The sequence below is a fragment of the Arachis ipaensis genome, chromosome B09, assembly GCF_000816755.2.
Source record: "Arachis ipaensis cultivar K30076 chromosome B09, Araip1.1, whole genome shotgun sequence".
Taxonomy (NCBI): domain Eukaryota; kingdom Viridiplantae; phylum Streptophyta; class Magnoliopsida; order Fabales; family Fabaceae; genus Arachis; species Arachis ipaensis.
The window spans coordinates 103,910,212-103,924,728 of record NC_029793.2 but is presented as its reverse complement, the minus strand read 5'-3'; the positions used below and the strand labels follow the sequence as shown (position 1 = coordinate 103,924,728).

The window sequence follows — 14,517 nt, the reverse complement described above, 5'->3', positions numbered from 1 at the left end:
AAGGTGCTGCTTTGAAAAAAACTGCAAAGAAAGGCGAACCAAGAACAACACTAAATAGGAGATATATAACCAGGGGTCTAGCCAAAGGTCATGTGGCGATGCAAACAACTAAGGGTAAGGGAAAGCAATCTGATACGGTTGTGTTATCAGAATCAAACTCTTCGGACAGTTATGAAAGTGCAGAGGATAGTGCTTACAAGCCCAGAGCTGAGGAAAGTTCGAGTGACAAAGAGGTCACCAATATAATACTGCAAAGGTAAAAGGAAAGAGGTAAACAGGAAGCATCCTAAACAAGTTAAACTCGGTAAATTGTGGAAGGAGATACTAGAACCTGATGATGGATTAGTACCTGAGGATGATTCCGGTGAAGATAATGAGTTCTTTTTTGGACAACCGGGAAACCACAGTCCTGATATTGGGGGTTATGATGCTCATGATGAATATCATAATGAGTCAGATGGGGGCAGATTCTTGGCATTCCGAAGAAATAAAGACACCCCCCAACTCAGAGGATAAATTTGCTGAAGTTGAAGATGACGATGCATTTCTTGTTTTCAGAGAAGGAACAAGGTTTAGGGAAATCCGATTAGAGGTAGGGATGAAATTCAACACAAAGATGGATTTTAAGGAGGCTGTGAGGGAGTATTGCATCCAGGAAGGTAGGAGAGTTAGATTCAAGAAAAATGATAAAATACAATGCAGGGCTTTATGTAAGGTTGAGGACTGTCCATGGGTTATCTATGCCTCTAAGGATAGTGAGAGTGTTTGTTGGCAAGTTAAAACCTTCAATGATGATCATACCTGCCCAAGGGAGACAAAAAATAGATTAGCTAACAAAGGGTGGTTAGCTAGCAAGTTGGTCAAGAAGCTTAGGAAATTTCTGAATCTGAAGCACTCTGAAGCTTTAACATACTTTAAAAGTAAATGTGATTTGGAGTTGAACAAATCTTCCCTGACAAGAGCACTCGGAGATACAAGGCACATTGTGTATGGTGATGCTGCTGCACAATATGGGATGGTGAGAGATTATGGTGAGACTCTCCTGAAGTGTAACCCTGGTTCTACTGTGCGCATCACAATAATTCCTCATCCCAACCACTCATAAGAGCCCACTTTTGACAAGATGTATATTTGTCTCGATGGATGCATGAAGGGGTTTAAGGCAGGATGCAGACCTCTAATAGGGCTTGATGGAGCATTCCTGAAAACCAGATTTGGTGGACAAATCTTGACAGCCATTGGACAAGACGCCAATAATCACATTTACGTAATTGCATATGCCATTGTACCAGTGCAGAACACAAATAATTGGAGGTGGTTCCTTGAGCTGCTGCATGATGATCTAGGGAGCTACACCCAAAATGGATGCTATTTCATTTCGGACATGCAAAAGGTAACGACGAATTTGTTATTTACTAGTTATTGTAATTTAGAAATGGTTGAACTCTTTAGGTTGATGTATTTTTTGTTGCCATGTTTTGCTTTCATGATTCTGTTTCAACATGCATAGGGTTTGTTTCAGACATTGTTGCTGCCATGTTTTGCTTTCATGATTCTGTTTCAATATGCATAGGGTTTGTTTCAGACATTGTTGCTGCCATGTTTTGCTTTCATGATTCTGTTTCAATATGCCTATATTAATAGAAATAGGAGTAGAACTTACTATCTCCTCGGGACTAGTTTACTGTCACTTATGTATGTGTAGGGACTAATTTTATATCACTTATGTATATGTAGGGACTAAGTTTATGTCACTTATGTAAGTTGAGGGACCATGTTGAGTCCCGATATTGTAAGTTAATAATTTTTGTGGTTTCCTGCAGGGACTAATCACAGCTGTCCAGGAGGTATTCCCTGATGTCCACCACAGATTTTGTGTATGGCACTTGTGGAGAAACTTCAATAAGCAATGGAAAGACATGGAACTCAGGGGATTACTGTGGGAGTGTGCAAGATCTACCACTCAAGAGGGATTCGTTGAGGGGATGATGAAAATTCAGAGAGATAAGAAGGAAGCCTGGGAGTACCTTGCCAAATGGCAAAGAGATGCATGGAGTCGGGCCTTCTTCCCTACCCAACCAAAATGTGACAACATCTGTAACAATGCTTGCGAAGTATTCAATGCAAGAATCAAAGAAGCAAGGGCTAAACCAATTATCACATTACTAGAGGAAGTTAGAATGTATATCATGAGGACAATATCCCGAAACAAAATAAAATTCAAGAACCATGTTGGGTTACTACCCCCTGTTTAACGTAGCCGCTTGGAAAAGATCAGGAATGCTTCAAAGAATTAGGTGCCAATGTGGTCCGGAGATGCGGACTATGAAAAATTTGAGGTACATGGGTGGCCAACAAACATGGTAGTGGACTTGGGAAAGGGAATATGCACCTGTGGACTTTGGCAACTAAATGGTATTACTTTAATTGTCATTACCCTTCCAATAATTATTTTGATATTGTTTATGCATTTCTTAATTTATTGTGGATTGCATACTGGAATTGGAATTGGTTACTTAGTAACTTGGATGCATTTTATTGATTTGAAACAGGGATGTTGTGTCCATGCTTGTGCTGCAATGGCTAGGGCAGGCAGGCAGCCTAAAGACTTCTGTCACAGATGGTTGACAATGGATGCATACAATGACATCTATGCATTCCATATCAATCCTATTCTGGGCCAGAAACTATGGGAGAAGTCACTTAACAACAGACCATAAGCACCCAAATTTAAGAAGAAGCCAGGGGCACCCAAGAAGAAAAGAAGAAAGGGAGTTGATGAAGGCCCGGTTGGAGGCAAGAAGCAGAAGATCACCAAGATGAGGAGGGTATATTGGTGCACGAAATTGTGATCTCAACGGCGCCAAAAACTTGGTACGCATGATTGTAATCTTAACTCCTTTTCACAACTCCGCACAACTAACCAGCAAGTGCACTGGGTCGTCCAAGTAATAAACCTTACGTGAGTAAGGGTCGATCCCACGGAGATTGTCGGCTTGAAGCAAGCTATGGTCATCCTTGTAAATCTCAGTCAGGCGGATTCAATTGGTTATGAGGTTTTGATAATTTAAAAGATAAATAGAATATAAAATAAGATAGAGATACTTATGTAATTTATTGGTGAGAATTTCATATAAGCGTATGGAGATACTTTGTTCCTTCTGAATCTCTGCTTTCCTACTGCCTCCATTCAATCATTCATACTCATTTCCATGGCAAGCTGTATGTTGGGTATCACCGTCGTCAATGGCTACCCCCCGTCCTCTCAGTGAAAATGGTCCAAATGCACTGTCACCACACGGCTAATCAGCTGTTGGTTCTCGATCGTGTCGGAATAAGATCCAATGATCCTTTTGCGTCTGTCACTACACCCAACACTCGCGAGTTTGAAGCTCGTCACAGTCATCCCATCCCAGATCCTACTCGGAATACCATAGACAAGGTTTAGACTTTTTGGATCTCAAGAATGGCCGCCAATAATTCTAGCCTATACCACGAAGCTTTTAATCTTAGATTAGAAACCCAAGAGATACACATTCAAGCGTGTTTGCATGTAGAACAGAAGTGGTTGTCAGGCACGCGTTCATAGGTGAGAATGGTGATGAATGTCACATAATCATCACATTCATCATGTTCTTGTGTGCGAACGAATATCTTAGAGAAGAAATAAGCTTGAGTTGAATAGAAAAACAATAGTACTTTGCATTAATTCATGAGGAACAGCAGAGCTCCACACCTTAATCTATGGGGTGTAGAAACTCCACCATTGAAAATACATAAGTGATGATGGTTCAGGCATGGCCGAATGGCCAGCCCCCCAAAACGTGATCAAGAGATCAAAAGATGATCAAAATATAGTCTCAAAAATGATCAAAAGATGTGAAATAAATCACTAAAAGTGGTTTTTATACTAAACTAGTAACTAGGGTTTACAAAAATGAGTAAACGATGCAGAAATCCACTTCCGGGGCCCACTTGGTGTGTGCTTGGGCTGAGCATTGAGCTTTACACGTGTAGAGACTTCTCCTGGAGTTAAACGCCAGGTTGTAGCCTGTTTGTGGCGTTTAACTCTGGTTTGTAACCTGTTTCTGGCGTTTAACTTCAGAATAGGGCAGGAAGTTGGCGTTTGAATGCCAGTTTGCGTTGTTAAAACTCGGGCAAAGTATGTACTATTATATATTTCTGGAAAGCTTAGGATGTCTACTTTCCAACTCAAATGAGAGCGCACCAATTGGGTTTCTGTAGCTCCAAAAAATCCATTTCGAGTGCAGGGAGGTCATAATCCAACAACATCTGTAGTCCTTTTTCAGCCTCTGAATCAGATTCTTGCTCAGGTCCCTCAATTTCAACCAGAAAATACCTGAAATCACAGAAAAACACACAAACTCATAGTAATATCCAGAAATGTGATTTTTGCATAAAAACTAATAAAAACATAGTAAAAACTAACTAAATTATACTAAAAACTACCTAAAAATAATGTCAAAAAGCGTATAAATTATCCGCTCATCACAACACCAAACTTAAATTGTTGCTTGTCCCCAAGCAACTGAAAATCAAATAGGATAAAAAGAAGAGAATATACTATAAATTCCAAAATATCAATGAAACTTAGCTCCAATTAGATGAACGGGACTAGTAGCTTTTTGCCTCTGAACAGTTTTGGGATCTCACTTTATCCTTTGAAGTTTAGAATGATTGGCGTCTATAGGAACTCAGAATTTAGATAGTGTTATTGATTCTCCTAGTTCAGTATGTTGATTCTTGAACACAGCTACTTTATGAGTCTTGGCCGTGGCCCTAAGCACTTTGTTTTCCAGTATTACCACCGGATACATAAATGCCACAGACACATGACTGGGTGAACCTTTTCAGATTGTGACTCAGCTTTGCTAGAGTCCCCAATTAGAGGTGTCCAGGGTTCTTAAGCATACTTTTTTTGCTTTGGATCACGACTTTAACCGCTCAGTCTCAAGCTTTTCACTTGACACCTTCACGCCATAAGCACATGGTTAGGGACAGCTTGGTTTAGCCGCTTAGGCCAGGATTTTATTCCTTTGGGTCCTCCTATCCATTAATGCTCAAAGCCTTGGATCCTTTTTACCCTTGCCTTTTGGTTTAAAGGGTTATTGGCTTTTTGCTCTTGCCTTTTGGTTTAAAGAGCTTTTGACTTTTTCTGCTTGCTTTTTCTTTTTCTTTCTTTTTATTCTTTTATTGTTGCCAATTTTTTTTCGCAAGCCTTGTTATTCACTACTTTTTCTTGCTTCAAGAATCAATTTTATGATTTTTCAGATTATCAATAACATTTCTCCTTTTCATCATTCTTTCAAGAGCTAACAAATTTAACATTCATAAACAACAAATTCAAAAATATGCACTGTTCAAGCATTCATTCAGAAAACAAAAAGTATTGTCACCACATCAATATAATTAAACTAATTTCAAGGATGAATTCGAAATCATGTACTTCTTGTTCTTTTGTGATTAAAACATTTTTCATGTAAGAAAGGTGATGGATTCATAGGACATTCATATCTTTAAGACATAGACACTAGACACTAATGATCATGTAATAAAGATACAAACATAATTAAAAATAAAGCATAGAGAACGAAAACATAAAAAATAAATAGACAAGGAGATTAAGGAACGGGTCCACCTTAGTGAGGGTGGCGTCTTCTTCCTCTTGAAGAACCAATGGTGCTCTTAAGCTCCTCTATGTCTCTTCCTTGCCTTTGTTGCTCCTCCCTCATAGCTCTTTGATCTTCTCTAATCTCATGGAGAATGATGGAGTGCTCTTGGTGCTCCACCCTTAGTTGTCCCATGTTGGAACTTAATTCTACTAGGGAGGTGTTAACTTGCTCCCAATAGTTTTGTGGAGGAAAGTGCATCCCTTGAGGCATCTCAAGGATTTCATGATGAGGAATTTCCTCATGCTCTTATTGAGGTCCTTGAGTGGGCTCTCTTGTTTGCTCCATCCTCTTTTTAGTGATGGGCTTGTCCTCTTCAATGCGGATGTCTTGGCCACAACTTCATAGAAGTGGTCTTGATGGACCTTTAAGATGAATCTCTCCATCTTCCATGACTCAGAGGTGGAAGCTTTTGCCTTCCCTTTCCTCTTTTTAGAGGTTTCTCTGGCCTTAGGTGCCATAAATGGTTATGCAAAAATAAAAATCAATGCTTTTACCACACCAAACTTAAAGTGTTTGCTCGTCCTCGAGCAAAAGAAGAAGAGAAAGTAGTAGAAGAAGAAGAAATGGAGGAGATGGAGGGAGGTGTGTGGTTCGGCCATGTGTGGGTGGGTTTGGGAGGGAGATGGTTTGAATTTGAATGGTGAAGAGGTGATGGGGAAGAAGAATGGAAGTGATTGGTGAAGGGTATTTGGGAAATTTGGGAAAGAAAAGGTGGGAGAGAGAGAGAGAGAGAGAGGTGGGGTAGGTGGAGATCCTGTGGGGTCCACAGATNNAGAGGTGGGGTAGGTGGGGATCCTGTGGGTCCACAGATCCTGAGGGGTCAAGGACTTATCATCCCTGCTCCATTTAGGCATGTAAACGCCCTTAGAGTGCAATCCTGGCGTTTAACGCCAGACTGTTGCTTGTTTCTGGCGTTTAACGCCAGCTTTTCTCCCTTTCTTGGCGTTAAACGCCAACTTGATGCTCTGTTCTGGCGTTAAACGCCAGACTGGTGCCTGTTTCTGGCGTTAAACGCCAGCTTGATGCTTCTTTCTGGCGTTTAACGCCAGTCTGATGCTTCTTACTGGCGTTTAAACGCCAGTATGTTTATCCTCCAGGGTATGCTGTTTTTAATGTTATTTTTCATTCTGTTTTTGATTTTTCAGTTGTTTTTGTGACTTCACATGATCATCAACCTAAAGAAAACATAAAATAGCAATGAAAAATAAATAGATATAATTAAATAACATTGGGTTGCCTCCCAATAAGTGCTTCTTTAATGTCAATAGCTTGACAGTGAGCCCTCATGGAGCCTCACAGATAATCAGAGCAGGGTTGGGGCTTCTCAACACCAAACTTAGAGTTTGGTTGTGGCCTCCCAACACCAAACTTAGAGTTTAGTTGTGGCCTCCCAACACCAAACTTAGAGTTTGAATGTGGGGGTTTTGTTTGACTCTGTATTGAGAGAAGCTTTTCATGTTTCCTTTCCATGGTTACAGAAGGAGAACCTTGAGTCTTGAATACAAGGTAGTCCTCATTCAACTGAAGGACCAAATCTCCTCTGTCAACATCAATCACAGCTTTTGCTGTGGCTAGGAAGGGTCTGCCAAGGATGATGGATTCATCCTCATCCTTCCCAGTGTCTAGCATTATGAAATCAGCAAGGATGTAAAGGCCTTCAACCTTCACTAGCACGTCCTCTACTAGTCCATAAGCCTGTTTTATTGATTTGTCTGCCATATCTAGTGAGATTCTTGCAGCTTATACCTAAAAAATTCCCAGTTTCTCTATTACAGAGAGGGGCATGAGGTTTATCCCTGACCCCAGGTCACATAGAGCCTTCTCAAAGGTCATGGTGCCTATGGTACAGGGTATGAAGAATTTTTTGGGATCCAGTTTCTTCTGAGGTAATGTCTGCCTCATTAATGCATTCAGTTCATTGGTGAGCAAGGGGGTTCATCCTACCAAGTCTCATTACCAAATAACTTGGCATTTAGCTTCATGATTGCTCCTAGATATTTAGCAACTTGCTCTTCAGTGATGTCTTCATCCTCTTCAGAGGAAGAATATTCATCAGAGCTCATGAATGGCAGAAGGAAGTTCAATGGAATCTCTATGGTCTCTGTATGAGCCTCAGATTCCTTTGGTTCCTCAAAGCAAAACTCCTTTCTGTCCAGAGAACGTCCCAGGAGGCTTTTCTCACTGGGACTCACGTCCTCCTCACTCTCTCCAGGTTCAGCCATGTTGGTCATGGTTATGGCCTTGCACTCTCTCTTGGGATTTTCTTCTGTATGCTTGGGAGAGTACTGGGAGGAGTTTCAGTAATCTTCTTACTCAGCTGACCCACCTGTGCCTCCAAATTTCTAAGGGAGGACCTTGTTTCATTCATAAAAACTTAGTGTAGTCTTAGATAGATCAGAGACTATGGTTGCTAGGCCAGAATGGCTCTGTTCAGAATTCTATGTCTGTTGCTGAAAAGATGATGGAAAAGGCTTGCTAGTGCTAAACCTATTTCTTCCACCATTATTGTTGAAGCCTTGTTGAGGCTTCTGTTGGTCCTTCCATGAGAAATTTGGATGATTTCTCCATGAAGGATTATAGGTGTTTCCATAGGGTTCTCCCATGTAATTCACCTCTGCCATTGGAGCGGCTTGAAGCAAGCTATGGTCATCCTTGTAAATCTCAGTCAGGCGGATTCCTATTCAGACTCTGAAAAATCATATTGACTTGCTGAGTCAATATTTTGTTCTGAGCCAATATGGCATTCAGAGTATCAATTTCAAGAACTCCCTTCTTCTGAGGCGTCCCATTGTTCACAGGATTCCTCTCAGAGGTGTACATGAACTGGTTATTTGCAACTATTTCAATGAGTTCCTGAGCTTCTGCAGGGGTTTTTAGATGAAGAGATCCTCCTGCAGAATGGTCCAATGACATGTTTTGACAACTCAGATAGACCATCATAGAATATACATATGATGTTCCATTCTGGAAGCATATGAGTAGGACACCTTTTGATCAATTGCTTATATCTTTCCCAAGCTTCATAGAGGGACTCACCTTCCTTCTGTCTAAAGGTTTGGATTTCCACTCTAAGCTTGCTCATCTTTTGAGGTGGAAAGAATTTGGCCAGGAAAGCACTGACCAGCTTTTCCCAAGAGTTCAGGCTTTCCTTAGGTTGTGAATCCAACCATGTTCTAGCTCTGTCTCTTATAGCAAAAGGGAAAAGCATAAGCCTGTAGACCTCGGGATCAACTCCATTGGTCTTGACAGTGTCACAGATTTGCAAGAATTCAGCTAAGAACTGATGAGGATCTTCCAATGGAAGTCCATGAAATTTGTAATTCTGTTGCATTAGAGAAACTAATTAAGGCTTAAGCTCAAAGTTGTTTGCTCCAATGGCAGGAATTGAGATGCTTCTTCCACAGAAGTCAGAAGTAGGTGCAATAAAGTCACCAAGCATCTTCCTTGTATTGTTGGCATTGTTGTTTTTTGGTTCGGCTATGTCTCCTTCTTTTTCGAAAATTTCTATCAGGTCCTCTCCAGAGGGTTGTGCTTTAGCTTCTCTTAGTTTCCTCTTAAGAGTCCTTTCAGGTTCAGGATCAGCTTCAATAAGAATGTCTTTGTCCCTGTTCCTGCTCATATGAAAAAGAAGAGAACAAAAAAGAAGAAGAATCCTCTATGTCACAGTATAGAGATTTCTTTATGTGAGTAGAAGAAGAGAATAATAGAAGAAGGAGAAGAGCAAATTTCGAACACAGAGAGGGAGAAGAATTCGAATTTAATTTTAAATGAAAAGAAAAATATTTTTTTTTTTATTTTAATTATTAGTTAGTATTCGAAATTACTAAAAGAAATAAAATAAAATTGAATTTTAAAACAATTAGTTAATTAAAAAGGAATTTTGAAAAAGAGGGGAGGAGTTTTCGAAAATTAGAGAGAGAAAATTAGTTAGGTGGTTTTGAAAAAGATATGATTGAAATAGAAAACTTTTAAAATCAAACAAAAAGTCAAGTAGTTAATTGAAAAAGATTTGAAAATCAATTTTGAAGAGATAAGAAGTTAGAAAAGATTTTGAAATTGATTTTGAAAGGATATGATTTGAAATTTATTTTGAAAAATATTTGAAAAGGAAATTTAAAAAGAATTGATTTTGAAATTAAAGTTGATTACTTGACTAACAAGAAACTAAAAGATATGATTTTAAAATTTAAAGATTGAACCTTTCTTAATAGGCAAGTAACAGCTTGAGATTTTTTAATCAATCACATTAATTGTTAGTAAAGTTTTCGAAAATATGAAACAAAATAAGAAAAAGATTTTGAAAATTAATTTTGAAATTTTCGAAAATATAGAAGAAAAATGAAAAAGATTGATTTTTGAAAAAGATTTGAAAAAGATAGAATTTTTAAATTGAAAATTTGACTTGACTCGTAAGAAACAACTAAATTTTTAAAATTTTTTACTAAGTCAAACCAAATTTTCGAAATTTATGAGTAAAATAAGAGAAAGATATATTTTTTTTATTTTTGAATTTTTAGTAAAGAGAGAAAATAACACCAAATTGAAACAACTAATGCATGCAAGAACACTTTGAATGTCAAGATGAACACCAAGAACACTTTGAAGATCAAGATGAACACCAAGACTTATTTTTGAAAATTTTTAAGAAAAGAAAAACATGCAAGACACCAAACTTAGAAATTTTTAATGTTTAGATACTAACAAATTGAAAATGCATATGAAAAATAAGAAAAGACACAAAATATAAAATTGCAAAGATCAAACAAAGAAGATCATCAAGAACAACTTGAAGATCATGAAGAACATAATGCATGAATTTTTTTTTTTTGAAAATAAGAAAAATGCAATTGACACCAAACTTAAAATTTGACACTAGACTCAAACAAGAAACACAAGATATTTTTCGTTTTTATGATTTTATTAATTTTTTTTGTATTTTTCGAAAATAAAAATAAAATAAAATTACCTAATCTCTGAGCAACAAGATGAACTGTCAGTTGTCCAAACTCGAACAATCCCCGGCAACGGCGCCAAAAACTTGGTGCACGAAATTGTGATCTCAACGGCGCCAAAAACTTGGTACACACGATTGTAATCTTAACTCCTTTTCACAACTCCGCACAACTAACTAGCAAGTGCACTGGGTCGTCCAAGTAATAAACCTTACGTGAGTAAGGGTCGATCCCACGGAGATTGTCGGCTTGAGGCAAGCTATGGTCATCCTTGTAAATCTCAGTCAGGCGGATTCAATTGGTTATGAGGTTTTGATAATCTGCAGTCCTTTTTCAGCCTCTGAATCAGATTCTTGCTCAGGTCCCTCAATTTCAGCCAGAAAATACCTGAAATCACAGAAAAACACACAAACTCATAGTAAAGTCCAGAAATGTGATTTTTGCATAAAAACTAATAAAAACATAGTAAAAACTAACTAAATTATACTAAAAACTACCTAAAAACAATGGCAAAAAGCGTATAAATTATCCGCTCATCATATATAAAGAGGGTTTATGTCCTCATTGTGGTGGTGGTATGCGAAATTGTTACTCTGAGGTTGTAAAATTTGTTGTTCGTTCTCTCCCTGGCAATGGCGCTAATAACTGGTGCACAATACCATGGTCCAAACATAACTTCACAACTTCGCACAACTAACCAGCAAGTGCACTGGGTCGTCCAAGTAATAAAACCTTACGAGAGTAAAGGTCGATCCCACGGAGATTGTTGGTATGAAGCAAGCTATGGTCATCTTGTTAATCTCAGTCAGGCGGATATCAAATGGTTATGGAGTTTTCGAATAATAATAATAAATAAACAGAAAATAAAGATAGAAATACTTATGTAATTCATTGGCGAGAATTTCAGATAAGCGTATAGAGATGCTTTCGTTCCTCTGAATCTCTGCTTTTCCGCTGTCTTCATCCAATCAGTCTTACTCCTTTCCATGGCAAGCTTTCTGTAAGGGCATCACCGTTGTCAATGGCTACATCCCATCCTCTCTGTGAAAATGGTCCAAATGCTCTGTCACGGCATGGCTAATCATCTGGAGGTTCTCGATCATACTGGAATAGGATTTACTATCCTTTTGCATCTGAATCTCAGACAAGGTTTAGACTTTCTGAATCTCAGAATGGCCATCCATGGGTTCTAACTTATACCACGAAGATACTAATAACTCGGACTCGGTCCCCTGTATTAGATATCTAAGAGATACTCATTCTAGCTTGGTTGCATGTAGAACGGAAGTGTTTGTCAGGCACGCGTTCATAAGTGAGAATGATGATGAGCGTCACATAATCATCACATTCATTATGTTCTTGGGTGCGAATGGATATCTTAGAAGCGGAATAAGTTGAATTGAATATAAAACAGTAGTACTTTGCATTAAATCATGAGGAACAGCAGAACTCCACACCTTAATCTATGGAGTGTAGAAACTCTACGGTTTGAAAATACAAAAGTGATAATGGAGTTCATTGGTCTCGGCTCCAGAGGGGAACCGGAATAACCAAGACTATGAATACAATGATAAAAAGTTCTATATATACTAGACTAGCTACTAGGGTTTATAGAAGCAAGTAATTGATGCATAAATCCACTTCCGGGGCCCACTTGGTGTGTGCTTGGGCTGAGCTTGAATGTTACACGTGCAGAGGCTTCTTCTGGAGTTGAACGCCAAGTTGTAACGTGTTTTTGGCGTTCAACTCTGGTTCGTGACGTGTTTCTGGCATTTAACTCCAGACTGCAGCGTAGAACTGGCATTCAACGCCCTTTTGCGTCGTCTAAACTCGGCCAAAGTATGGAGTATTATATATTGCTGGAAAGCCCTGGATGTCTACTTTCAAAAGCAATTAGAAGCGCGCCATTTTGAGTTCTGTAGCTCTAGAAAATCTATTTTGAGTGCAGGGAGGTCAGAATCCAACAGCATCAACAGTCCTTCTTCAACCTCTGAATCTGATTTTTGCTCAAGTCTCTCAATTTCAGCCAGAAAATACTTGAAATCACAGAAAAATACACAAACTCATAGTAAAGTCCAGAAATGTGAATTTAACATAAAAACTAATAAAAATATCCCTAAAAGTAACTAGATCCAACTAAAAACATACTAAAAACAATGCCGAAAAGCGTATAAATTATCCGCTCATCACAACACCAAACTTAAATTATTGCTTGTCCCCAAGCAACTGAAAATCAAATAGGATAAAAAGAAGAGAATATACTATAAATTCCAAACTATCAATGAAACATAGCTCCAATCAGATGAGCAGGACTTGTAGCTTTTTGCCTCTTGAATAGGTTTGGCATCTCACTTTATCCATTGAAGTCCAGAATGATTGGCATCTATAGGAACTCAGAGTTCAGATAGTGTTATTGATTCTCCTAGTTCAGTATGTTGATTCTTGAACACAGCTACTTTATGAGTCTTGGCCGTGGCCCTAAGCACTTTGTTTTCCAGTATTACCACCGGATACATAAATGCCACAGACACATAATTGAGGGAACCTTTTCAGATTGTGACTCAGCTTTGCTAAAGTCCCCAATTAGAGGTGTCCAGGGTTCTTAAGCACACTCTTCTTTTGCTTTGGACCTTGACTTTAACCACTCAGTCTCAAGTTTTCACTTGACACCTTCACGCCACAAGCACATGGTTAGGGACAACTTGGTTTAGCCGCTTAGGCCAGGATTTTATTCCTTTAGGCCCTCCTATCCACTGATGCTCAAAGCCTTGGGATCCTTTTTATTTACCCTTGCCTTTTAGTTTTAAGGGCTACTGGCTTTTTGCTCTTGCCTTTTGGTTTTAAGAGCTTTTGGCTTTTTCTGCTTGCTTTTTCTTTTTCTTTCTATTTTTTTCGCTATTTTTTTTTTCTTTTTTTTATTGCAAGCTTTTGTATTCACTACTTTTTCTTGCTTCAAGAATCATTTTATGATTTTTTAGATTATCAAATAACATGTCTCCTTGTCATCATTCTTTCAAGAGCCAACATATTTAACATTCTTAAACAACAACTTCAAAAGACATATGCACTGTTCAAGCATTCATTCATAAAACAAAAAGTATTGTCACCACATCAATATAATTAAACTAAGTTCAAGGATAAATTCGAAACTCATGTACTTCTTGTTCTTTTGAATTAAAACATTTTTTTATTTAAGAGAGGTGATGGATTCATAGGACATTCATAACTTTAAGACAAAGTTACTAAATACTAATGATCATGTAATAAGACACTAACATAGGTAAGCACTTAACATAAAGAAAACGAAAAATAGAAAATGTAAGAACAAGGAATGAGTCCACCTTAGTGATGGTGGTGTTTTCTCCTTGAGGAACCAATGATGTCCTTGAGCTCTTCTATGTCTCTTCCTTGTCTTTGTTGCTCCTCCCTCATTGATTTTTGATCTTCTCTAATTTCATGAAGGATGATGGAGTGCTCTTGATGTTCCATCCTTAATTGTCCCATGTTGGAACTTAATTCTCCTAGGGAGGTGTTGATTTGCTCCCAAAAATTCTGTGGAGGAAAGTGCATCCCTTGAGGTATCTTGGGGATTTCTTGATGGTGAGCTTCCTCATGCGTTTCTTGAGCTCCATGAGTGGACTCTCTTGTTTGCTCCATCCTTTTCTTAGTGATGGGCTTCTCTTCCTCAATGGGAATGTCTCCTTCTATGAAAGCTCCATCTGAGTAACATAGATGGTAAATAAGATGAGGGAAAGCTAGCCTTGCCAAGGGGGAGGACTTTTCGACTATTTTGTAGAGTTCAAGGGAGATGACTTCATGAACTTCTACTTCCTCACCAATCATGATGCTATGAATCATGATGGCCCGATCCA

At 38.5% G+C, this 14,517-nt stretch overlaps 1 protein-coding gene across 1 annotated transcript in view; it reads left to right on the top strand.

The window, feature by feature from the left end:
- The window catches only part of LOC107615748, a 20,535-nt gene continuing 6,466 nt past the window's right edge, over positions 449-14,517 (top strand). The window contains exons 1-4 of the mRNA XM_016317783.1: positions 449-1,066; positions 1,154-1,393; positions 1,453-1,620; positions 1,824-2,097. Of these exons, the coding sequence (XP_016173269.1) occupies positions 449-1,066; positions 1,154-1,393; positions 1,453-1,620; positions 1,824-2,097 (1,300 nt within the window). The remainder of the gene's footprint in view (positions 1,067-1,153; positions 1,394-1,452; positions 1,621-1,823; positions 2,098-14,517) is intronic.